At 46.5% G+C, this 23,272-nt stretch overlaps 1 protein-coding gene across 1 annotated transcript in view; it reads left to right on the top strand.

Moving 5' to 3' along the window:
• The window catches only part of OPLAH (5-oxoprolinase, ATP-hydrolysing), a gene marked incomplete at its 3' end in the record, with an annotated part of 124,080 nt that overhangs the window by 53,279 nt on the left and 47,529 nt on the right, over window positions 1–23,272 (top strand). The window contains exons 9-12 of the mRNA XM_082257466.1: window positions 11,136–11,203; window positions 15,216–15,481; window positions 17,536–17,648; window positions 20,711–20,881. Of these exons, the coding sequence (XP_082113592.1) occupies window positions 11,136–11,203; window positions 15,216–15,481; window positions 17,536–17,648; window positions 20,711–20,881 (618 nt within the window). The remainder of the gene's footprint in view (window positions 1–11,135; window positions 11,204–15,215; window positions 15,482–17,535; window positions 17,649–20,710; window positions 20,882–23,272) is intronic.

The following is a 23,272-nucleotide window of genomic DNA, read 5'->3' as shown; positions in this document are numbered from 1 at the left end:
TTTGATCACGCGCTATAAACAAAAAAAGAGCGTAAATTTTGCAAAAATAACAATATTTTTCACATTTTTTTATATGAAATTCCCCAAAAAAAAAAGTAAAAATCAAAATTTTTTAACATTTTTTGGCCAATTTGTTTTATGCTACCTATGTTTGGTAAAAAAAATCGCAAAAAGCGTATTTTGATTGGTTTGCGCAAAAGTTATCGCGTTTACTAACAAAGAGAAAGATTTTTGTCATTTTTGGTGTTTTTTTTTTTAACGCGTAATGGTGGCGATCTGCGATTTTTTTTTTCGGTACTGCGACATTGCGGCGGACAGATCGGACCCTTGACTGACATTTTTGACACTTTTGGGGTTACCAGTGACATTACTGCAGTAATCAGTGCTATACATATGCACTGTTACTGCAAAAATGACACTGGCAGGGAAGGGGTTAACTTTATTGGACAGGGAGGGGTTAAGTGTGTCCTAGGGGCGTGCTTTCTACTGTGTAGGGACATTCCTATTGGTGTAAAAGCAAAAATCAACCGTTCTACATAGTAGAACGGTCAGATCTTTACTTTTACACAGGGAGAACTGACAGGCAGCTTGTTTACACAAGCTGCTCTGTCTTTCTCCCTTCACAGGAGCGATCGCAGTGTGACTGGCGGACATCGAGTCCGCCGGTCACACGCACTGACTTGCCTGTGAACGAGCCGCGGCGGGCGCGCGCCTCGGCGGGCGCGCGCCCGCCCGCGATAGGCTCGCAAGTCAGTGACAGGCGAGTGACGTACCGATACGTCACTCTGCCTGGCCGGGGCTGACCGCCGCAGTATATAGTCGTGCGGCGGTCGGCAACCGGTTAAAGCTGTTTTAAATAACCTTTTATGGACTTGTATTGTATTGTATTGTATCTCCCCTATTCAATTTGATATATAGTAAACTAAGTTTGGTTAATTACAATCTTGTGCGTTGTTCCATTGTGTCACCCAGAAGGACTACTATTCAAGAAGGTAACAAGGTATTGTTGCATAGTGAAGTATTGTATTCCAACCTGTGTATCTATTTGATAGTCCAGTCCTATTCTGGGTCAGTTGTGCCTGAGGAGGGATCGAGCCAATTTGATTGGGTTGTTAGGCAGGGTGTAGACCCAATAATATAATCAGCAGCTCCTGCGGGGGTGGTGCTACACCACTATAAATCAATTACTGCTATTGGAAGAGACAAATTGGATATTGGATTATTGTGAGGAATAGTGCCCCATCATTGGTTTCAATGGGAGGAATAGTGCCCCTTGATTGGTGTCAGTGGGAGGAATAGTGCCCCATTGCTGGTATCAGTGGCGGGAATAGTGCCCCATCATTGATATCCATGGGAGGAATAGTGCTCCATTACTGGTATCAGTGGGAGGAATAGTGCCCCATTACTGATATCAGTGGGAGGAATAGTGCCCCATTACTGGTATCAGTGGGAGGAATAGTGCCCCATTACTGGTATCAGTGGGAGGAATAGTGCCCCATCATTGGTGTCAGTGGGAGAAATAGTGCCCCATTGGTGGTGCCAGTGGGAGGAATAGTGCCCCATCATTGGTTTCAATGGGAGGAATAGTGCCTCATCATTTGGTGTCAGTGGGAAGAATAGTGCCCCATTGCTGGTATTAGTGGGAGAAATAGTGCCCATTACTGGTATCAGTGGGAGGAATAGTGCCCTATTGCTGGTATCAGTGGGAGGAATAATGCCCCATCATTGGTATCAGTGGGAGGAATAATGCCCCATCATTGATATCAGTGTGTAATGTTCCGGTACCTTTGGTACCCTAAATTACACTTTCCAAAAGTGTATGCGCCCTACCATTTACTTTTGGAAAGGTGCGCATACACCTTTAAGACTGGAGCTGTCATCACTCAGCGCCGGACTAGATGGCTATTTAAGGCGTCGGTTCTCACTCACATGTGTTCCTTCAAACACCCTTATCTGGATGCTAACCTTGCTTGAAGCTTCCATGCTTGCAAGCTTACTTCGCTGACGGAACCTCGCTGCGCTGATCCCTGTATCCCGCTACTGGATCATCCGCCTCTCCTGAACCACCCTTCGGCTGTATCGCTAATAGTGCTAAGTACCCCGCAGGGGAATTCTCTATAAACTTATACTAAGCTTACACTATCTAGCTCTGCATAGTAAAGACTGTTTATTACATCTGCATAAACTAGATTGCTAGCTCTTGAGACTACTGCTACTTTTCTGCACTGGGTTGATCTCTTTTGTATGTCCACCTGCTATTCTATCATCTGCTATCATACAACATTGCTAAACCTTCCTGCATCCATCTGCTACTGTCTCACCTTCAAGTGTCTATCACCTACCACCTCCACTCAACCTATCCCTCAACCTTCATCATTGTGTTACCACATACATAAAGTCACTCTAAGAACCAGCTTGCTAATTGTGTGTATTTACTGGCTGAAATAAGACCTTCCACACATGATGAGTCATTTGAGGTTGGGAATGGTATCTCAGCATATCTCTTACATGACTACTGACGTGGAACTATTTCTGCAGCTGAAAATCCACACCATATAAGAAACGCAGGAGCGTTACAGATTGAACGAACCAAAAAATGGATTCAGCAGAAATAGCCACTCAGGTGACACAATTAAAACAGCAAGTATCTGCGTTAATACACGCACTTGCTGAATTAAAAGAAGACAATCAGGCTCTGTCGCAGCAGGTAATTAGACTGACACAACTTACCTCTGCTCAGTCCCCTGAACCCAAGATAAATCCCCCTTTGGTATTTACAGGCGATCGCAAAAAATTTCGCGAATTTAAAAACGCATGCGAGTTACTTTTTTTGCTAAAACCTCGTACCTACCTTACTGATCACATTAAGGTTTGTACTATTATTTCTTACCTATCAAACGATCCTCGAGCCTGGGCAGATTCTCTTTTTGAGAAAAACGACCAGCTTCTCAACTCCTATGCCTTGTTCCTGGCAGAGCTCACTAGCCTATATGATGACCCCAATAGGCAGAGTACTGCTGATCTTCAGTTAAGATCCTTGAAACAAGGAAGGAGGCCTGTAGAAGACTTTGTCGCACAGTTCAAGAGATGGACCATTGATTCAGAATGGAATGATGCATATCTGAAAACCCAATTTAGGCTTGGCCTATCAGAAGCCGTTAAGGACGAGCTCGCCCAAGCGGATCTGCCAAAAACCCTGGATGCATTAATACAACTCAGTATTACCATAGATAGAAGACTACGAGAAAGAAAGGCTGAAAAGATGGGAATGCCATTATCCGCTTCCTCTCGGAGTCTGGCCGTTCCTATGGAGATAGGAACCATACGCCCACCGCTATCAACTATGGAAAAAGCCAAAAGACGAAATGAAAATCTCTGCTTGTACTGTGCATCCCCGGATCACAAGATAAACGTCTGTCCCCTAGTCAACAAAAAGAAGGGTGAGTGTTCACATGTCTCCCTAGGAGGATTGACAACTTCATTCACTAACCCTTACATTTCTGTTTTTTTGACATTACAGTGGGACCAGAACAGGATTACTACTAAGGCCATGATTGACACAGGATCTTGTGGAAATTATATGGATATATGTTTTGCTGCTTTAAATAAAATTCCTATTATTTCTAAACTCAAACCTGTCTCAGTAAGTCTTATTACCGGTGTTCCGTTATCCTCTGGTCCGATCACCGATCAGACACAAGCACTTCTAGTCACTATTAACGAGTCTCATAGGGAGACTTCTACCTTCGATTTAATACCATCACCCCACTTTCCCATTGTGTTGGGACTTCCCTGGTTGCACACACACCAACCAACCTTAGATTGGAAGAAACGGTCCTTGACCTTCCTTTCTTGTTATTGCGAGGAAACGTGTAACCTCCCGTTTTTCCGGGAAGATTCTGTCTATGGTGACAGATGAGATTGCACCACTATGTTATCAGGATCTTTCTGAGGTTTTTCTTGAGAAAAATGCTCAAGCATTACCTCCTCATCGAGACTATGATTGTAGCATTGATCTACTCCCAAATAGCAAATTGCCATTCGGTCATGTTTATCCTCTTTCACAGGCAGGGCCGGACTGGGAATAAAAACCAGCCCTGGAAATAATTTCATACCAGCCCCATAGTATTATTATACCGGCCCAACAGCATAACGCCATTATTTTCTTGTTCATAAAAGGGAAAACCATGCATTTTAAAGAACATTTGAGAAGTGTATTATATATAGATAAGACCAATATGTTCTGGCAAAATATGCTACAGGATAGCAACACAGGACAGGTGGTCAGAGGCTGCGTATTGAATGGAACAGGAGATGTCAGGGGCTGTGCGGACATGGTACAGGACATGTCAGGGGCTGTGCGGACATGGTACAGGACATGTCAGAGGCTGTGCGGACATGGTACAGGACATGTCAGAGGCTGTGCGGACATGGTACAGGACATGTCAGAGGCTGTGCGGACATGGTACAGGACATGTCAGGGGCTGTGCGGACATGGTACAGGACATGTCAGAGGCTGTGCGGACATGGTACAGGACATGTCAGGGGCTGTGCGGACATAGTACAGGAGATGTTGGGGGCTGTGCGGACATGGTACAGGAGATGTCAGGTGCTGTGCGGACATGGTACAGGAGATGTCAGGTGCTGTGCGGACATAGTACAGGACATGTCAGGGGCTGCGTGGACATGGTACAGGAGATGTCAGGTGCTGTGCGGACATGGTACAGGACATGTCAGGGGCTGTGCGGACATGGTACAGGACATGTCAGAGGCTGTGCGGACATGGTACAGGACATTTCAGGGGCTGTGCGGACATAGTACAGGAGATGTCGGGGGCTGTGCGGACATGGTACAGGACATGTCAGGGGCTGTGCGGACATGGTACAGGACATGTCAGAGGCTGTGCGGACATGGTACAGGACATGTCAGAGGATGTGCGGACATGGTACAGGACATGTCAGAGGCTGTGCGGACATGGTACAGGACATGTCAGGGGCTGTGCGGACATGATACATAGTGTATAGCCAGCCTAAGCAATCTCAGTGGAGGAAAGGAGCCGGTACAACTGTGCAAGACTGGAGTGTATCTATTTATCACGGAGCGCACCGTGCAGGTCCTTCGCACCTTTGTTGCGGCGGTTGTGTTGTGCACTCTTGGGTGAACGATCTCACTAATTTCTCCTCTCCGAAGATTAGATTACAATGTATGAGGACTATTTATATCGGGAAGATTGAGGTTATATCAACAGAGTCAACAATGCCACATCTGGGCTGTTAAACTGCTGGAATGTGAAACCTTTCAACCACAAAATTACAAGATGAGCGGTCACCAAGCTGGCACCGTGTGCGGCCCTGGGTTGTTTTCGCACAGCCAGGGCTCTCCGGGACCACCTCAGAACACTGGAGCAAAAGTACTTGTCATTGCTTGCGGGAGCTCAATCGGTTACTTATTTTATATAGGTGAAGATATCTGGCTGCTGTGATCTGTGTACAATATACACAATATATACATGCATGAACTGCTGGTAAATGTATAATGCAAACCCCACAGCTCTGCAGGCCAGGAGGTTCAGCTTTGACCACCCTAAAATGAACCCTGTATTGTGACCATGAAGGCTTAGTGGAGTCAGCCTATGGAGTTCAATATGTCCTCCAACAGTAAAATCCCCCTGACATTGTCCCCCAGTCTACCATTGTGTGTCCCAGATCCTCCCCCCTCCCTCCCTAGATTTTGGGGGGGGGGGGGGATCAGCATTGTATTGGGGGAGGGGGCCCCAGGGGGGGTGGCAGATAAGCATTGTATGAGAGGGCCCAGAGGGGGGTCGGGTCTGCATTGTATTGGGGGGAGGGGGTAGGTTAGCAGCAGCCCATTTGCTCTTACCTGGCTGTCAGGCTCTGCTCCGCTCCGCTCCTTCAGTCAGTCTCATACAGACTTGTGACCTGCGATCGATCATGCTGCTGGGGCTGGAGATGAGTGGAGTGGCGTCTTTGTGGGAGGGATCGGCGCCGAGACCGTCTTGCTTGAAGATGAAGTCAGATGTTCCACCGCCGCGCAGCCGCTCAAGCCGGATCTGACGTCATGCCGCTCATAGCGGCTGACGTAGGAAAGTAGAGTGGAGTGTATCCGTCCGTCATTGGAGCACAGCGGGGGCCATCACAGCGGCCAATGCTTAAAGCGGCCAGGCGGCCCCAATGCTTAAAGCGGCCGGGCGCCGGGCGGCCCCAATGCTTAAAGCGGCCGCACCTTAAAGCGGCCGCATCTTAAAGCGGCCCCATCTTAAAGCGGCCCACCGGGAAATCTCCCGGTATCCCGCTAGGCCAGTCCGGCCCTGTTCACAGGATGAACTTTCCCATCTCAAAACCTATTTGGATGAGAACTTGGAAAAAGGTTTTATTAGACCTTCCACTTCTTCCACAGCAGCAGGACTCTTTTTTGTTCGCAATAAAGATTCAAGTCTCAGACCTATCATCGACTACAGGAAATTGAATGCTATCACAATAAAAGATCGCTATCCTCTACCGCTTATCCCTGCGCTCATTGAGCAGGTGCGTGGAGCTACCTATTTTTCAAAATTAGACCTGAAAGGAGCATACAATCTCATTCGAATCCGTGATGGACACGAGTGGAAGACTGCGTTCAGAACCAGATACGGATTGTTCGAATATCTTGTGATGCCATTCGGCCTATGCAATGCCCCTGCAGTTTTCCAACGATTTATAAACGATATTTTTAAAGACTTACTAGATGTCTGTGTTGTGGTATATCTGGACGATATACTTATATATTCACGGACCCTGTCTGAACACATAAGACATGTAAGACTTGTATTATCGAGATTGCTTGCACATAATCTTTATGTGAAGCTGAAGAAATGCTTGTTCCATAAAGATGAGGTACTCTTTCTAGGCTACATCATATCCAAAACAGGAATCGAGATGGACATGAGTAAAATATCCTGCATTCAGGATTGGCCTACACCAACTACACGCAAGGCGCTACAGCGATTCCTGGGATTTTCAAATTTCTACAGGAAGTTCATAAAAAACTTTTCTGCTATTGTGAGACCCCTCACACAGCTCACTAGCATAAAAATACCATTTAAATGGTCAGAAGCAAATAAGGCTTTCCACTTGTTAAAGACAAGGTTTACTTCCGCTCCCATATTACGCCATCCAGACCCATCCCTCCAATACATTCTGGAGGTAGATGCGTCAAACCTGGCAGTAGGAGCAATACTCTCCCAACGACCTACCCACACTTCACCACTTCATCCAGTCGCCTTTTTTTCTAAATCCCTGAGCAGTCCCGAGATAAATTACCCCGTGGGTGAAAAGGAACTGCTTGCTATAAAATTGGCTCTGGAGAATTGGCGACATTTACTCGAAGGCACCCAACTACCAATAATTATATACACGGACCATAAAAACCTCCAATATCTTCAGACTAGCAAAACTCTCTCGCATCGACAGGTACGATGGTCACTATTCTTTCTAAGGTTTAACTTCCTAGTGACCTACACACCTGCAGATAAGAACAAAAAGGCGGATGCACTATCACGACTAACTGAAGAAAACTACTTTGAAATCCCTTCCGTTCCTATAATACCTCACAAACGCATTATTGGAGTTGTCCGTTCCTTAAAGGAAGAGGTTCTGCATGGTATAAGTTTGGATTCACCCCCACCACAACTAAATACTGATGCAGAAGGCTTCCTCTACTACAACGACAAACTTTACATACCACCTACCCTACGCACCAAGATCTTGGAATTATTGCATGATGTGCCTATGGCAGGACATATGGGTATGACAAAGACTTTCAATTTGATTTCTCGACAATTCTGGTGGCCTGACATGAAAACATCTATACAAAAATTCGTCTCTTCATGCAATGTCTGTGCCAGGTCCAAAATTGACACTACGAGACCATCCGGTCTACTATGCAGTCTACCAATACCCCAAACTCCATGGGAGGTTTTGTCATTGGACTTCATTGTAGAATTGCCTCCTTCCAAAGGATTTAATACCATCTTGGTGTCAGTGGACCATCTGACAAAGATGGCACATTTCATTGCTATTCGCAGACTACCTTCGTCCAAACAAACGGCAGAACTCCTGATGAAACATGTCTTCAGATTACATGGTATCCCAAAAACTCTTCTGTCTGACCGTGGATCCCAATTTATTTCTAAATTCTGGCAAGAACTATGTCACATACTACGGATTGAGCGGAAGCTCACTTCTCCTTACTATCCGCAGACCAACGGACAGACTGAAAGAGTCAACCAATGCATCGAGCAGTATTTACGTTGTTACACTTCTTACCAACAGGATGATTGGTTGGATCTTCTCCCCCTGGCAGAATTTGCCTACAACAACGCAACTCACAGTACAACCAAGCAGAGTCCGTTCTACTTGAACTATGGGTTCCATCCCTCTATTCTCCCTCCACGCATCCTTCCTTCAAATAACCCAGTAGCCTCAGACTATCTTACCCAAATAAAGGATTCTATGGGTTTACTAAATACTACCATTGCACACGCTCACAGTCAACAAAAGAAGTACTATGATCTTCGTAGAAGACCTTCTCCACAGTATACTATCGGGGACCTCGTTTGGCTCTCAACAAAAAACTTGAGACTGAAGATCCCTAGCAAAAAGCTTGGACCTCTGTTCTTGGGACCTTTCCCTATCAAGAAACTTATTGGAAAAGCTGCAGTGCAGCTTACATTGCCAATGGACCTAAAAATCCATCCCATTTTCCATGTGTCGCTACTAAAACCCCATGTTCCGGGCCAAGGAATAAGGCCTAATATTCCACCTCCCCCTCCTGTACAAGTTGAAGGTGGAGAAGAATACGAGATAAAAGAGATTCTGGATTCTCGTATCTACAGAAGAAGACTTCAGTACTTGGTTAGATGGAAGAACTATGGGCCCCAAGACGACACCTGGCTAAACACCTCTGACATACATGCCCCTAGATTAATCCGCAATTTTCATGCGAGATACCCAGACAAACCAGCTCCAGAGGCCTTCAGGAGCAGGCCTTAAGGGGGGGGGTATTGTAATGTTCCGGTACCTTTGGTACCCTAAATTACACTTTCCACAAGTGTATGCGCCCTACCATTTACTTTTGGAAAGGTGCGCATACACCTTTAAGACTGGAGCTGTCATCACTCAGCGCCGGACTAGATGGCTATTTAAGGCGTCGGTTCTCACTCACATGTGTTCGTTCAAACACCCTTCTCTGGATGCTATCCTTGCTTGAAGCTTCCATGCTTGCAAGCTTACCTCGCTGACGGAACCTCGCTGCGCTGATCCCTGTATCCCGCTACTGGATCATCCGCCTCTCCTGAACCACCCTTCGGCTGTATCGCTAATAGTGCTAAGTACCCCGCAGGGGAATTCTCTATAAACTTATACTAAGCTTACACTATCTAGCTCTGCATAGTAAAGACTGTTTATTACATCTGCATAAACTAGATTGCTAGCTCTTGAGACTACTGCTACTTTTCTGCACTGGGTTGATCTCTTTTGTATGTCCACCTGCTATTCTATCATCTGCTATCATACAACATTGCTAAACCTTCCTGCATCCATCTGCTACTGTCTCACCTTCAAGTGTCTATCACCTATCACCTCCACTCAACCTATCCCTCAACCTTCATCATTGTGTTACCACATACATAAAGTCACTCTAGGAACCAGCTTGCTAATTGTGTGTATTTACTGGCTGAAATAAGACCTTCCACACATGATGAGTCATTGAGGTTGGGAATGGTATCTCAGCATATCTCTTACATGACTACTGATGTGGAACTATTTCTGAAGCTGAAAATCCACACCATATAAGAAACGCAGGAGCGTTACACAGTGGGAGGAATAGTGCCCCATTGCTGGTGTCAGTGGGAGGAATAGTGTTCCATTGCTGGTGTCAGTGGGAGGAATAGTGGCCCATCATTGGTGTCAGTGGGAGGAATAGTGCCCCATCATTGGTGTCAGTGGGAGGAATAGTGCCCCATTGCTGGTGTCAGTGGGAGGAATAGTGTTCCATTGCTGGTGTCAGTGGGAGGAATAGTGCCCCATCATTGGTATCAGTGGGAGGAATAGTGTCCCATCATTGGTGTCAGTGGGAGGAATAATGCCCCATCATTGGTGTCAGTGGGAGGAATAGTGCCCCATCATTGGTGTCAGTGGGAGGAATAATGCCCCATTATTGGTGTCAGTGGGAGGAATAGTGTCCCATCATTGGTGTCAGTGGGAGGAATAATGCCCCATCATTGGTGTCAGTGGGAGGAATAGTGCCCCATCATTGGTGTCAGTGGGAGGAATAGTGCTCCATCATTGGTATCAGTGGAAGGAATAGTGCCCCATCATTGGTGTCAGTGGGAGGAATAATGCCCCATCATTGGTGTCAGTGGGAGGAATAGTGCCCCATCATTGGTGTCAGTGAGAGGAATAGTGCCCCATTATTGGTGTCAGTGGGAGGAATAGTGCCCCATCATTGGTGTCAGTGGGAGGAATAGCGCTCCATCATTGGTATCAGTGGAAGAAATAGTCCCCCAAGGGCCAGAAAAAAGGCAAGCGAAGAGCCACATCCAGCCCATGGGCCGCAGTATAGAGACCCCAGCTCCACACCCTGGTACCTGCCCCCTCTCATCCCTAGGCAGTCCTTTATAGTACCCCGAGCAATTCAGCTTTTAATCTTTTCGAGTCTTTGATGGAGAAGAAGTACAGAGATGAAGAATATTTACTAATTTACCCAGAGACCGCAAGAAAAAGTATCTTCTGGAGTAGACCAGAAGTGACCACTTACCCAATCTTCTCATGACAGTTGTACTATCGGTGAATGAGATCCTGAGGATTTAGGAGGATCATGGAGAGATGTACCTGCAAGGATGAGATGAGATCAGGGCCGGGACAAGGGGTGGGCAGGAGGGACAGTTGCCCTAGGCACAGCGGAGCAAGGGAACAGAATGGACACAGGGCAGTAAACCCATTCTACAACATTGGCACAGTTCCACATCCTTACCCTGGGCGCTAGACAAACTTGTCCTGGTACTGGATGAGATGATTGAGATTTTTCTTTTGTTTGTGACATAAAACGAATAATTTTTTATTTAAATCTGTTTTCAGGTCAGGATTGTTTGTGGTCGGCCCAGAGTCTGCTGGAGCCCATCCAGGCCCTGCATGCTACAGGAAAGGTAATAGCTCTTAAAATAGAGATGAAGTCAATGGGACAGAAACAAGATGGGTGTACTACAGGCTTATACCGTATTGGAATGTTTCAAGAGTTGCAAAATACGGCCCTAAAGGTCCCTTTAACCCTTGTTCACACCAGTGCGATTTGTCATGCGATTTGACAGTTCCAATTTGCATGATAAATTGCATTCCCATTGCTGTAAATGGAACCGTTCAAATGGCCTCGACTCATGATGCAGCGACTTTGAAATGGGTTCCTGCACTTTTTTTTCCGATTTCATTGCGACTTGCATGGACTTCTGTTAAACTAAGTAGCAAGCCGCAGTTAAATCGGAAGTGCACTGATCTTCGGATTTGAAATCGTGCTGAAGTAGCATGATTTGAAAGCTGATTGGTGTGAACCAAGGCTTAGAGTCTTTAAAGATCCCTCCCTTCCACATTGGTGTTCTCAGTGCCCCCCCCCTCACATCAGAGTCCTCAGAATTTTAGGGGGAGTAATAGCATACCCCAGTACCCCTCTGGCCCTGCCCCTGTACATAGATGTTCTCAGTGCCCCCCTCAGACCAGAGTCCTCAGAATTTTTCGGGGTGTAATAGCACACCCATGCGCCCCTCTGGCCCTGGCCCTGCCCCTGCACATCGATGTTCTCAGTGCCCCCCCTCAGACCAGAGTCCTCAGAATTTTTCGGGGTGTAATAGCACACCCATGCGCCCCTCTGGCCCTGCCCCTGCACATCAGTGTTCTAAGTGCCCCCCCCCCCCAGACCAGAGTCCTCAGAATTTTTGGGGGAGTAATAGCACACCCAAGCATCCCTCTGGCCCTGCCCCTGAACATCGATGTTCTCAGTGCCCCCCCTCAGACCAGAGTCCTCAGAATTTTTCGGGGTGTAATAGCACACCCATGCGCCCCTCTGGCCCTGCCCCTGCACATCAGTGTTCTAAGTGCCCCCCCCCCCAGACCAGAGTCCTCAGAATTTTTCGGGGTGTAATAGCACACCCAAGCGCCCCTCTGGCCCTGCCCCTGCACATCGGTGTTCTCAGTGCCCCCCCTCAGACCAGAGTCCTCAGAATTTTTCGGGGTGTAATAGCACACCCAAGCGCCCCTCTGGCCCTGCCCCTGCACATCGGTGTTCTCAGTGCCCCCCCTCAGACCAGAGTCCTCAGAATGTTTCGGGGTGTAATAGCACACCCAAGCGCCCCTCTGGCCATGCCCCTGCTCATCACTCAATTCAAGTGGTGCACAGGGCACATGCAATATGTGCTTTACCCTAGATACACCGCTAAGGCTGTTGGTTTGTGGTTGGACCAGTCTGCTGGAGCCCATCCAGGTCTCGCATGCTACAGGACAGGTAATGGCTCCAAAAGTAGAGGGGAGGATAATGGTACAGGAACAAGAAGGGTATAATACAGGCTTATACAATATTGGAATGCATTTCAAGAGTTGCAAAATACAGCCCTGAGGCTGGGACCACATATGTTTTCACCTAAACCAATTTGCATAGTAGGCGAGTGTGACTGGCTCTCAATGGTGCCGGTTCACACATGTCCAGGGAGGCCGCAGTGCAAATTTCAAAAGGCTCCTCTGCATTTTTGGGTCCAGTTCAGGTGTGAATTCATGGAAAAATTCAGACCTGAATCGCACCTGAAGCAGTAAACCGAAACACACTGGACCCCATGCTGGGAACCATGGCCTCACATATGTGAGTCCAAGCTAAAGGTCCCTTATGGAGCTTTTCCACTGCATGGAACCGAACTGTTCGGCTTGCTTTTCCACTGCATGGTACCGCATGGTACGGTGTTGGAACGGTTCGGTACGGTACGGCGGCGCTTTTCCACTGCATGGAATTGAACGGTACGGCTCGCTTAAACAGTACCACCTCGGTTGTGGTTCCAAGAGGGCCGTACCGGTACCATATACCACAATCCTTTGCATGCAGCCTCGACTGTTTGTCACTACTAGCCACTGATTGGTCAGAGAATCGTTGTTATCCCACCCACTTACTATTAGTGGAAAAGCAAACCGTTCCAACACCGTACTATGCGGTACCATGCAGTGGAAAACCAAACCGAACCAAGCAGGGCCGAGTGGAACCGAGCCGGCACTTGCAGTGGAAAAGTGCCATTAAGGGTCCCCCCCCCCACATCAATGTTCTCAGTGCCCCCCCCCCCACCTTCTCTCACACTAGAGCCACCAGAATCTTTGGGGGTATAATCGCTCACCCAAGCACCCTCTGCCCCTGCCCCTGCACAGCACTCCCTTCAAGTAGTGCGCAGGGCACACAATTTGGGCTTTACCCTAGATACACCACTGGTGGCTAAGGCTGTTGGCAGAATTGTTTGTGGTTGCACCAGTCTGCTGGAGCTCATCCAAGTATGGCATGCTACAGGACAGGTAATGGCTCCTAAAGTGAGGATAAGGGTACAGGAACAAGAAGGGACACCCCTCCTCTTCACATCAATGTCCTCAAAGACCTCCATCCCTGATTTCTCAGACCTCTCTTAATACCAGAGTCCTCAGAGACCCCTCACATCAGTGTGCTCAGCAGAATTTTTGAGGGTGCATTAGCACACCCAAGCACCCTCTGGCACTGCCGCAACACGGCACCACCTTTAAGTAGCGCTCAGGGCACGTATCATATGTGCTATACCATGGATACGCCACTGGCGGCTGGAACTGTGGGTGGGTTAGAAGTTGCAGCTTGTCATTTCCTGGGCACGGCCTGCCTCTGGCCCTACAGCAGAAGCTCCCACTGAAGGGTGACAACACCACTGCTGTACTGGAAAGAAGTTGGTGAGCGTTGTCATCCAACAACAAGAAGTCCATTGGACATTACAGTAAGCAGTAGGGTCACCAGGTAATATTTTGTAGATTGCCTAGAGCAAAGATAAGAATTATTAGATTGTACACGTTTAGAGGTACATAGAGAACTACTGTATATATTTAAAATCTGTCTGTAGGCTATACTACTCATCCCAATGCCCACCCCCAGGTTGTATTGATAGAGAGATCGCGCTTACCCTCTCCACATCATTACACTGTTAGTATAGGGTGCCAGAGGCGTAACTAGAACCTTCAGGACCCGGTGCAAAAAACCATGAAGGGCCCCCCAGGCCCCTGGCTGGGGCCCTTCGCTTTAAGTCTAGGGCTCTTCCCACTGATCCTGGGGCCCTTTACATTCGTTGTGGGGCCCTTTATTACGGTCCCGCAGCGGGACCCTTTGACAAGTTCTGCAGTGGGCCCCCTTCCTGCCATCTTGGGGCCTCCCAACCGTGGTGAAATGCCAGGGCCCGGTTGCAAGTGTGACCTTTGCGATCCGGGAAGTTCACCCACTGGTGTCAGTAGTTTTTTTTTTTTGGTATTTTAATTGTATTATTTTTATCATTTTATTTTATTTTTTTACAATGTGACTGACTATGACTCTGTCCATTCAGAAAAGGAAGGAGCTGGTAAATTACATATTTACTGACCCCTTCCTGGTTCTCTATTGTGACACATCCCCTGCAGCAGCCGGAAGGGGAGGGAAGGGAGCACAGTGGGGGGGGGGGGGGACCAGGGAGCACACAGGGGCCCAGAGACAACAGAACACAAGTGAACTGGATAGGAGGGGCGGCGGGGGCAGCATACAGAGAAACCAATCTCCTCCATTTTCCTCCTGCAGCTACAGGAGGAAAAAGGAGGACAGGGATTTCTCTACATGCTGCCCCTCCTATCCAGGTTTACGGGGGAGCTGCACAGGCCCCCTGGTGCATGGGGCCCGGTTGCAATTGCAACCCCTGTAGTTACGCCCCTGTAGGGTGCTGTAATGATGCCCCCTCAGGGGCGGGTCCACGACACCCTGCAACCACAAAGAATGTCCTTTAGTGTTCCAGATTGAGTGACCTTGGGCATCATTTAACCAGCAAGACTGAGGACATCTAGTGGCAGGAAGGAAATGCTGCGAGGGCAGGCATTAAAGAGTTTTTTGCTTTAAACATTAGTCATGGTGTAATCGCTCTCTAATTGTTTGGATCCCAGGGGGCCCCCTTACTGTGACGGATGCCAACCTCTGCCTGGGCCGCTTACTGCCCGACTACTTTCCTTGCATCTTCGGCCCCTCGGAGGACCAACCTCTCTCCAAAGAAGACACAACACAGAAGTTCAAGCAACTGACTGCTGAAATTAACCAGTTCCAGCTCAGCCGTCCGGGTGGAGGAGCGCCTCTCAGCGTAGAAGAAGTGGCCATGGGCTTCATCAGGGTGGCCAACGAGGCCATGTGTCGGCCAATCAGATCGCTTACTCAGGTAAATTAACTTTAGTGGCCTTTCCACGTGCAAGTTAAAAATTAAAACTTGATCGGACCTTTTACTTGTTTACCTCTGAAAGTGTATTTAAACTTTCTTATTTTTTAAAATTTTGGATGAAGTTTGGAAAGGATGAAAACCTTGAAAAAAAATTGCATTTCTGCCTTTGTTTCTTCTAAGGAGGTTCACCATCTTTGTCTGTCTTGGTGACAATTGTCACTGGGACTGAAAGTCGGGGAAAGCCTAGTCCTACTCCTGGAGGAGGCAATATAACCCACTAGTTATGATTTACGCTGGTCGTTTAAAGCTGAATACCGGTATTTTTTTTTGGCTTTCAGATAAGGGTGGTACTAGCGGTGGATTCGCTGCGGGATCACCCTTACGGTGTGGCGGAAGAGATGCCCCCCCTCCCACCGCGTCCCGGGCGTTTTCCCCGCTTACCAGACCCGCCGGGAAAATGGGAAAACGATCTGGTTCCGGATCCTCTGAGACAGGAAGACGAGTGAGGGCAAGATGGCCCCCACTCCACTCTATGGTCTTGGAGGACCGGAGCGACTTCAAACGTCGTTGCCTAGCAACCGGTTTAAAGGGCCGTTTTTTTTTTTTTTTTTTTCCTTTTTTAGTGTAGTTGTGAGGTCTTTTTGACCCCAGATCTCACAATAAAGAGGACCTGTCCTGCTTTTTTCTATTACAAGGGATGTTTACATTTCTTGTAATAGGAATAGAAATGATCACATTTTTTTTTTTTTTTTTTTTTTAGAAAATGGTGTAAAAATAAAAAATAATAAATAAAATAAATAGGGAAAAAAATTAAAGTGCCTGTTAGCTCGCGCACAGAAGCGAATGCATACAGAAGTCCCGCCCACATATGTAAACGGTGTTCAAACCACACATGTGAGGTATCGCCGCGATCGTTAGAGCGAGAGCAATAATTTGAGCCCTAGACCTTCTCTGTAACTCTAAGATGGCAACCTGTAGAAATTTTTAAAGCAGATTTTTAAGTAGCAAAGTTTGTCGCCATTCCGTGAGCATGCGCAATTTTGAAGCATGACATGTTGGGTATCTATTTACTCGGCGTAACATTATTTTTCACATTATGGAAAAAAATTGGGCTAACTTTACTGCTGTTTTATTTTTTAATTTAAAAAAAAAAAAGTGATTTTTTTTTTTCCAAACAAAGATGCGTTTACAAGACCGCTGTGCAAATAACGGTGTGATAAAAAATATTGCAACGATCTCCATTTTATTCTCTAGGGTCTCTGCTAAAAAAAAAAAATATATATATATATATATATATATATATATATATATATATATATATATATATATATATAAAATATATAATGTTTGGGGGTATCTAAGTAGTTTTCTAGCAAAAAAAAAACTGATTTTAGCTTGTAAACACCAAGTGTCAAAAAAAGGCCCGGTTTAGAAGTGGTTAAAAAAAAAAAATGAACACTTTTTTTGCCATCACAAGGAATGTAAACATCTTTGTGACAACAATGGGTTTTACGGTGAGTAAAAAAATTCCATTTTTTTTTTTGCTTTAAAATTCAAAAAAAGTGTATTTTTTACTAAAAAAATTGCATTTAAAAAAAACAATTTGCAAATACCTTGGGACATAAAAATTGCAAAACTCAATTTATTCTTTAGTACCTCTGCTTAAAAAAAAAAAAATATATAATGTTTGGGGGTTCCCAAGTGATTTTCTAATAAAAAAAAAATAAATAAAAGAAGCTTGTTACATGTGAAAAAAAAGTGCCAGAAATAGCCCGGTCGCTAAGTGGTATAAAATAGATATGAATAGGAAGGATATCTTCCGATGGGTACAACTGTCTGCGAGGGAGCGTCCTCACTCTGGAGAGATTTCTAATCATTTCCTGCACTGGGGGGGGGGGGGGGGGGTAAAGGGAAATCTCCCCAAACCCCAAACAGGGTTTTGCCAATTCCCTACTCGATCCAAAATAATTAAAAAAAAAAAAATGTTTGGATTTGGATACTCTTCAATTTTTTCTACCGTTATTCAATGATTTTTATTTTTGAATCTTGCACAGGGAAAAGGCCACGACACTTCTCGTCATGTTTTAGCGTGTTTTGGTGGTGCGGGAGGTCAGCATGCTTGCGCCATCGCCCGCTCATTGGGAATGAAGACGGTCTTTATTCACAAGTAAGTCTACTTTTATTCTGCTAAAAAAAAAAAAAAAAAACAAAAAAAAAAAAAAATTAAGTAATTTAGACCATTTTTTTAACCAATTTAGGACCGCCCACCGGCATTGTATTGGGGACAGGCGGCTCCTACAGGCACAGCAACGTACCTGTATGTCATTGCCTGTTGGAAGGATCAGAGCCTCCCAGCTCTGATTGGATACAGGGGGATTTTGTCAGCCGGTCCTGGCCAATGGCCCGAACCTGCTGATCGGCTCTGTCCAATCACAGCCCAGAGCCCTGTGCTGTGTTGACAAACAACACAGAGCTCTGTACAGAGGGAGCGATTGCTTTGTTTTTTTCTCCTTGCAAAGCATGTAGAAGAAAGAAACAGATTTTTGGTATAAAGCAGCAAACATTTCACACAATACACAATGTTAGGCACACACTTAACCCCTTGATTACACAGAGATGTTAACCCCTTCCCAGCCAGTGTCATTAGTACAGTGTATACTGTTATCACTGATCATTGGTGGTGTTAGTGGCAGTCAGTCCCCCCTCAGCATCAGTTAGTGTCAGATTGTCGGCCGCACTATTACAGTCCCACTATAACTCGCTGATCACCACCATTACTAGTATAAAAAAAATTAATAAATATTCCAATAAATATACCATTGTTGTGGCTGCTATAACATTCACACAAACAATCAATATACACTTATTGTGATTTATTTATTTATTTATTTATTTATCTCAGACATGTATCAAAATACATTTTGGCCTAAATTTATGCAGAAATTTCATTTTTTTTTTTTTAAATTATTCGGTATGTTTTATAGAAGAAAGTAAATTTTTATTTATTATTTATTTTATTTAAACAGTTTTGGTCTTTTACATCTAGATAATAAAAAAAATAAAAAATAAAAAAAAACTGTGGTGATCAAATACCACCAAAATAAAGCTCTATTTGTGTAAAAAAAAAAATGATATAAATTGTGTTTACATACAGTGTTGCATGACAGCACAATTATTAGTTAAAACAGCGCAGTGTTGATTAGCAAAAAAAAAAATGCCCTGGCCATGTAGGGGGTAAAACGTTTGGGGCTTAAGTGGTTAAAATATGCAATTTACATTATGAGCAATTTCTGCACAATTGGCTAAATAGAAAATTAAAATAAACATGTAGGCATTGTTTTCTTTTTTTTTTCTGGGGAAATTTGGAAATTGGAGTAGTATTTATTTATTTATTTATTTTTAATGCCCATAATGCCTATGGCGTCTTCTCCTGCCAACCCTTTAAACATTTCTAAATGGGACACCCATGGAAACGGTCCACCACACTGAAACGCAAGGAGGCACTGAGACACAACGGGGACCGCACAGCAATGGGGCACCACAATGATTACAGTGCCCCCCCCCCCCACACCACAACGCCCCCAGCAATCACAGCCCACTGCAACCATGCCCTCCCTCTCCAGCCATCATATCCCCCCACTCTTCACCTCCCCTGCACAGTCCCACCTCCGGCAGGAAAGAGGCAAGACCTGCGTGTCTCGATTTCCCCCCCCCCCCACACACTTTACCTCCCCTGAACAGTCCCACCTCCAGCAGGAAAGAGGCAGGACCTGCATGTCTCGCTCCCCCCCCCCCCCCCACTCTTCGCCTCCCCTGAACAGTCCCACCTCCAGCAGGAAAGAGGCAGGACCTGCATGTCTCGCCCCCCCCCCCACTCTTCGCCTCCCCTGAACAGTCCCACCTCCAGCAGGAAAGAGGCAGGACCTGCGTGTCTTGCTCCCCCTCCCCACACTCTTCACCTCCCCTGCATAGTTCCACCTCCAGCAGGAAAGAGGCAGGACCTGCATGTCTCGCTCCCCCCCCCACTCTTCGCCTCCCCTGAACAGTCCCACCTCCAGCAGGAAAGAGGCAGGACCTGCATGTCTCGCTCCCCCCCCCACTCTTCGCCTCCCCTGAACAGTCCCACCTCCAGCAGGAAAGAGGCAGGACCTGTGTGTCTCGCTCCCCCCCCCCACTCTTCGCCTCCCCTGAACAGTCCCACCTCCAGCAGGAAAGAGGCAGGACCTGCATGTCTCGCTCCCCCCCCACTCTTCGCCTCCCCTGAACAGTCCCACCTCCAGCAGGAAAGAGGCAGGACCTGTGTGTCTCGCTCCCCCCCCCCACTCTTCGCCTCCCCTGAACAGTCCCACCTCCAGCAGGAAAGAGGCAGGACCTGCGTGTCTTGCTCCCCCCCCCCACTCTTCGCCTCCCCTGAACAGTCCCACCTCCAGCAGGAAAGAGGCAGGACCTGCATGTCTCGCTCCCCCCCCCACTCTTCGCCTCCCCTGAACAGTCCCACCTCCAGCAGGAAAGAGGCAGGACCTGCGTGTCTTGCTCCCCCTCCCCACACTCTTCACCTCCCCTGAACAGTCCCACCTCCAGCAGGAAAGAGGCAGGACCTGCATGTCTCGCTCCCCCCCCCACTCTTCGCCTCCCCTGAACAGTCCCACCTCCAGCAGGAAAGAGGCAGGACCTGCATGTCTCGCTCCCCCCCCCCCCCCACACTCTTCACCTCTCCTGAACAGTCCCACCTCCAGCAGGAAAGAGGCAGGACCTGCATGTCTCGCTCCCCCTCCACACTCTTCACCTCCCCTGAACAGTCCCACCTCCAGCAGGAAAAAGGCAGGACCTGTGTGTCTTGCTCCACCCCCCCCCACTCTTCACCTCCCCTGAACAGTCCCACCTCCGGCAGGAAAGAGGCAGGACCTGCGTGTCTCGCTCTCTGTGCAGGAAGACACCACTGAGCTTCTCCATTTCTAAGGACTACATGTCCCACAATACCTTGCTGATTCCTGTACCGCCTCCTGAGACTCCTCCTCTTAGAAGGCAGGCTCTATAAAATGTGTGCCTACTACGTGTCACAAAATTAAAGAAAGGAAATGTGTGGGGATCTTCACAAAGTAAATTTACAAACTTCAAGATGGTTTCCGACTAATTAGAGTAGATAAAAATGCCCGGAATACAATGTGGACATGAAGATACATTGTGACCATAGATATATGTTCAATTCTTACCAATCTACCTTTCTAGGTACGGTGGAATCCTGTCCGCGTACGGCATGGCTCTGGCAGACGTTGTACATGAGGCTCAGGAGCCATGCTCTGTGCTGTACAGCAAAGACTCCTTCCCTCTCCTGGAGGAACGTATCTCCGCTCTAGAACAGCAGTGTATTGAGGCTCTCCAGCAACAGGGATTTCACAGGTGAGAGATTGGTTGTCCTGATTATTTATTGATTTATTTTTTACCGTCTTCTGATCTGTACTGGCGCTGTGTTCTGCATAATTCCAGGTATTTAATGTCGAAGGATTTTAGCTGTTATAAATACCTTGAGCCTCTCCCTTCCCTTGGTCATAGCTCCCAACTGTCCCTGATTTGGAGGGACTGTCCCTGATTTGGAGGGACTGTCCCTGATTTGGAGGGATTTCCCCTGATTTGGAGGGATTTCCCCTGATTTGGAGGGATTTCCCCTGATTTGGAGGGATTTCCCCTGATTTTTGAGGGACTGCCCCTGATTTTTGAGGGACTGCCCCTGATTTTTGAGGGACTGCCCCTGATTTTGAGGGACTGCCTGTGTTTTATAGAGACTGTCACTGATTTGAAACAAAGTCCCTCTTTCCTCATCTGTCCCTCATTTTGCTCTGATCTATATAGTTGTATATAAAATGCACAACAAAATAAATAGTGATCCCCTGTGTAGAGATGTCCCGAACTATTCGCCGGCGAACAGTTCCCGGCGAACATCGCTTGTTCGCGTTTGCTGCAACGGGCAAACATATGCAATGTTCGGTCCGCCCCCTATACATCACCATTGAGCAAACTTTGACCCCGTACCTCACAGTCAGCAGACACATTCCAGCCAATCAGCATACCTCCCTCCCAGACCCTCCCACCTCCTATAAAAAAGCAAGGACAGCATCCATTTAGATTCATTCTGAAGCTGCAGTGTTAGTTAGAGCAGGGAAAGTGCTGCTGCTGAATTAATAGGGAAATCATTAGCTAGGCCAGTGTTCTGTGTCCACTCCTCCTGTAAGAACAGCGTCCTGACAGCACCCCAAAAAGCCCTTTTTAGGGCTGGTATATCAGTCTGCTTTTATTCATTTTTATATATATATATATATATATATATATATACAGACTGTACTGTGTGCACAGTACCTTGCAGATAAAAAAATTGCAGGTGCCTGCCAGTGAGTGTCAGGTCCACAGACTGCACTGTGCCCACTGCCCAACACTCATATAGGGTGGCACAGCACCTTGCAGATAAAAAAGTAATTTAATTTTTCCTATAATAAAAAATAAAATTCATCCAGAAAAAACAGGAACTGACTTTTTCATTCGAATTTCAGTAGCGCAGGGATGGTGATAACCTCTTACCAAATAAATAGGATGATAACATATACCAAAATATATGAATCAGATGTGATAAATATAAGCATAAAATCATAAATACATAAAAGCATGAAATCACATCAATAGGAGTCCATAAAGTCCATAGGTATAAAGTGCATAGAGCAATGAAAGTGCAAACATGAAGGATCACAGGTGAGACTTATGGGGACCACCCTTGCTTGCCACCACCACACAGTGCCGGGAGAAGTATCTGAAATTCAGACTCACCAGACGCCTATGCCTAGCCACTCTCATGGACTAGCCAACAACAGCATATTGTAAAATCAGGTTTCCTCCAGATCTCTGATTTGTGATGCAAAGACTCCTCTGGAAGATTTCCTGGTAAATTTATAGTGCACTATTTATGATTTTATGCTTATATTTATCACATCTGATTCATATATTTTGGTATGTTATCATCCTATTTATTTGGTAAGAGGTTATCACCATCCCTGCGCTACTGAAATTCAAATGAAAAAGCCAGTTCCTGTTTTTTCTGGATGGATTTTATTTTTTATTATATTTACTCATTTAAGTAGCAGCAATTTGTGTTATTCTGTCAGGTTTGTGTTACCTGTATTTCCTAAAGCGCAGTGGATTACAACATTGTCTATTAATTTAGTACAAGTAGTGATATTTATATATTTAATTTTTCCTCTGAAAATTGAAGTCTATGGCGGTTCGCCCGGTTCGCCCGTTCGCGAACATTTGCGGAAGTTCGCGTTCGCCGTTTGCGAACATAAAATTTTATGTTCGCGACATCTCTACCCTTGTGCTAAATAATCGTAATTGAGAAACAATAACAAAATCAATGCAGCTACTTAACCGGTTGCCGACTGCGCACAGTATATTTAATGCGGCAGTCAGCCCCGCCCAGGCAGAGTGACGTAGATCTGGCACTCGCCTGTCACTGGGATTTGAGCCAATAGCGGGCGAGCGCGCGCCCGCCTCGGTTCATTCAGGGAGGAGTGCGGGCGTGTGACCGGCGGACCCGATGTCCGCCGGTCACACTGCGATCGTCGGTACAGCGGGAGAAAGGCGGGCGGCTTATGTAAACAAGCCGCCTGTCATTCTCCCCTGTGTAAAAATGGAGATCAGACGGTTCTACTATGTAGGACCGTTGATCTCTGTTTTTACACTAGTAGCCATGTCCCACTACAGTTAGAATCACGCCCCTAGGACACACTTAACCCCTCCCTGTCC

Source organism: Pelophylax lessonae (assembly GCF_965119305.1).
Source record: "Pelophylax lessonae genome assembly, chromosome: 5".
Classification (NCBI taxonomy): Eukaryota; Metazoa; Chordata; class Amphibia; order Anura; family Ranidae; genus Pelophylax; species Pelophylax lessonae.
The sequence above is the reverse complement of the archived record's forward strand: the minus strand, read 5'-3'. Positions and strand labels throughout refer to the sequence as shown.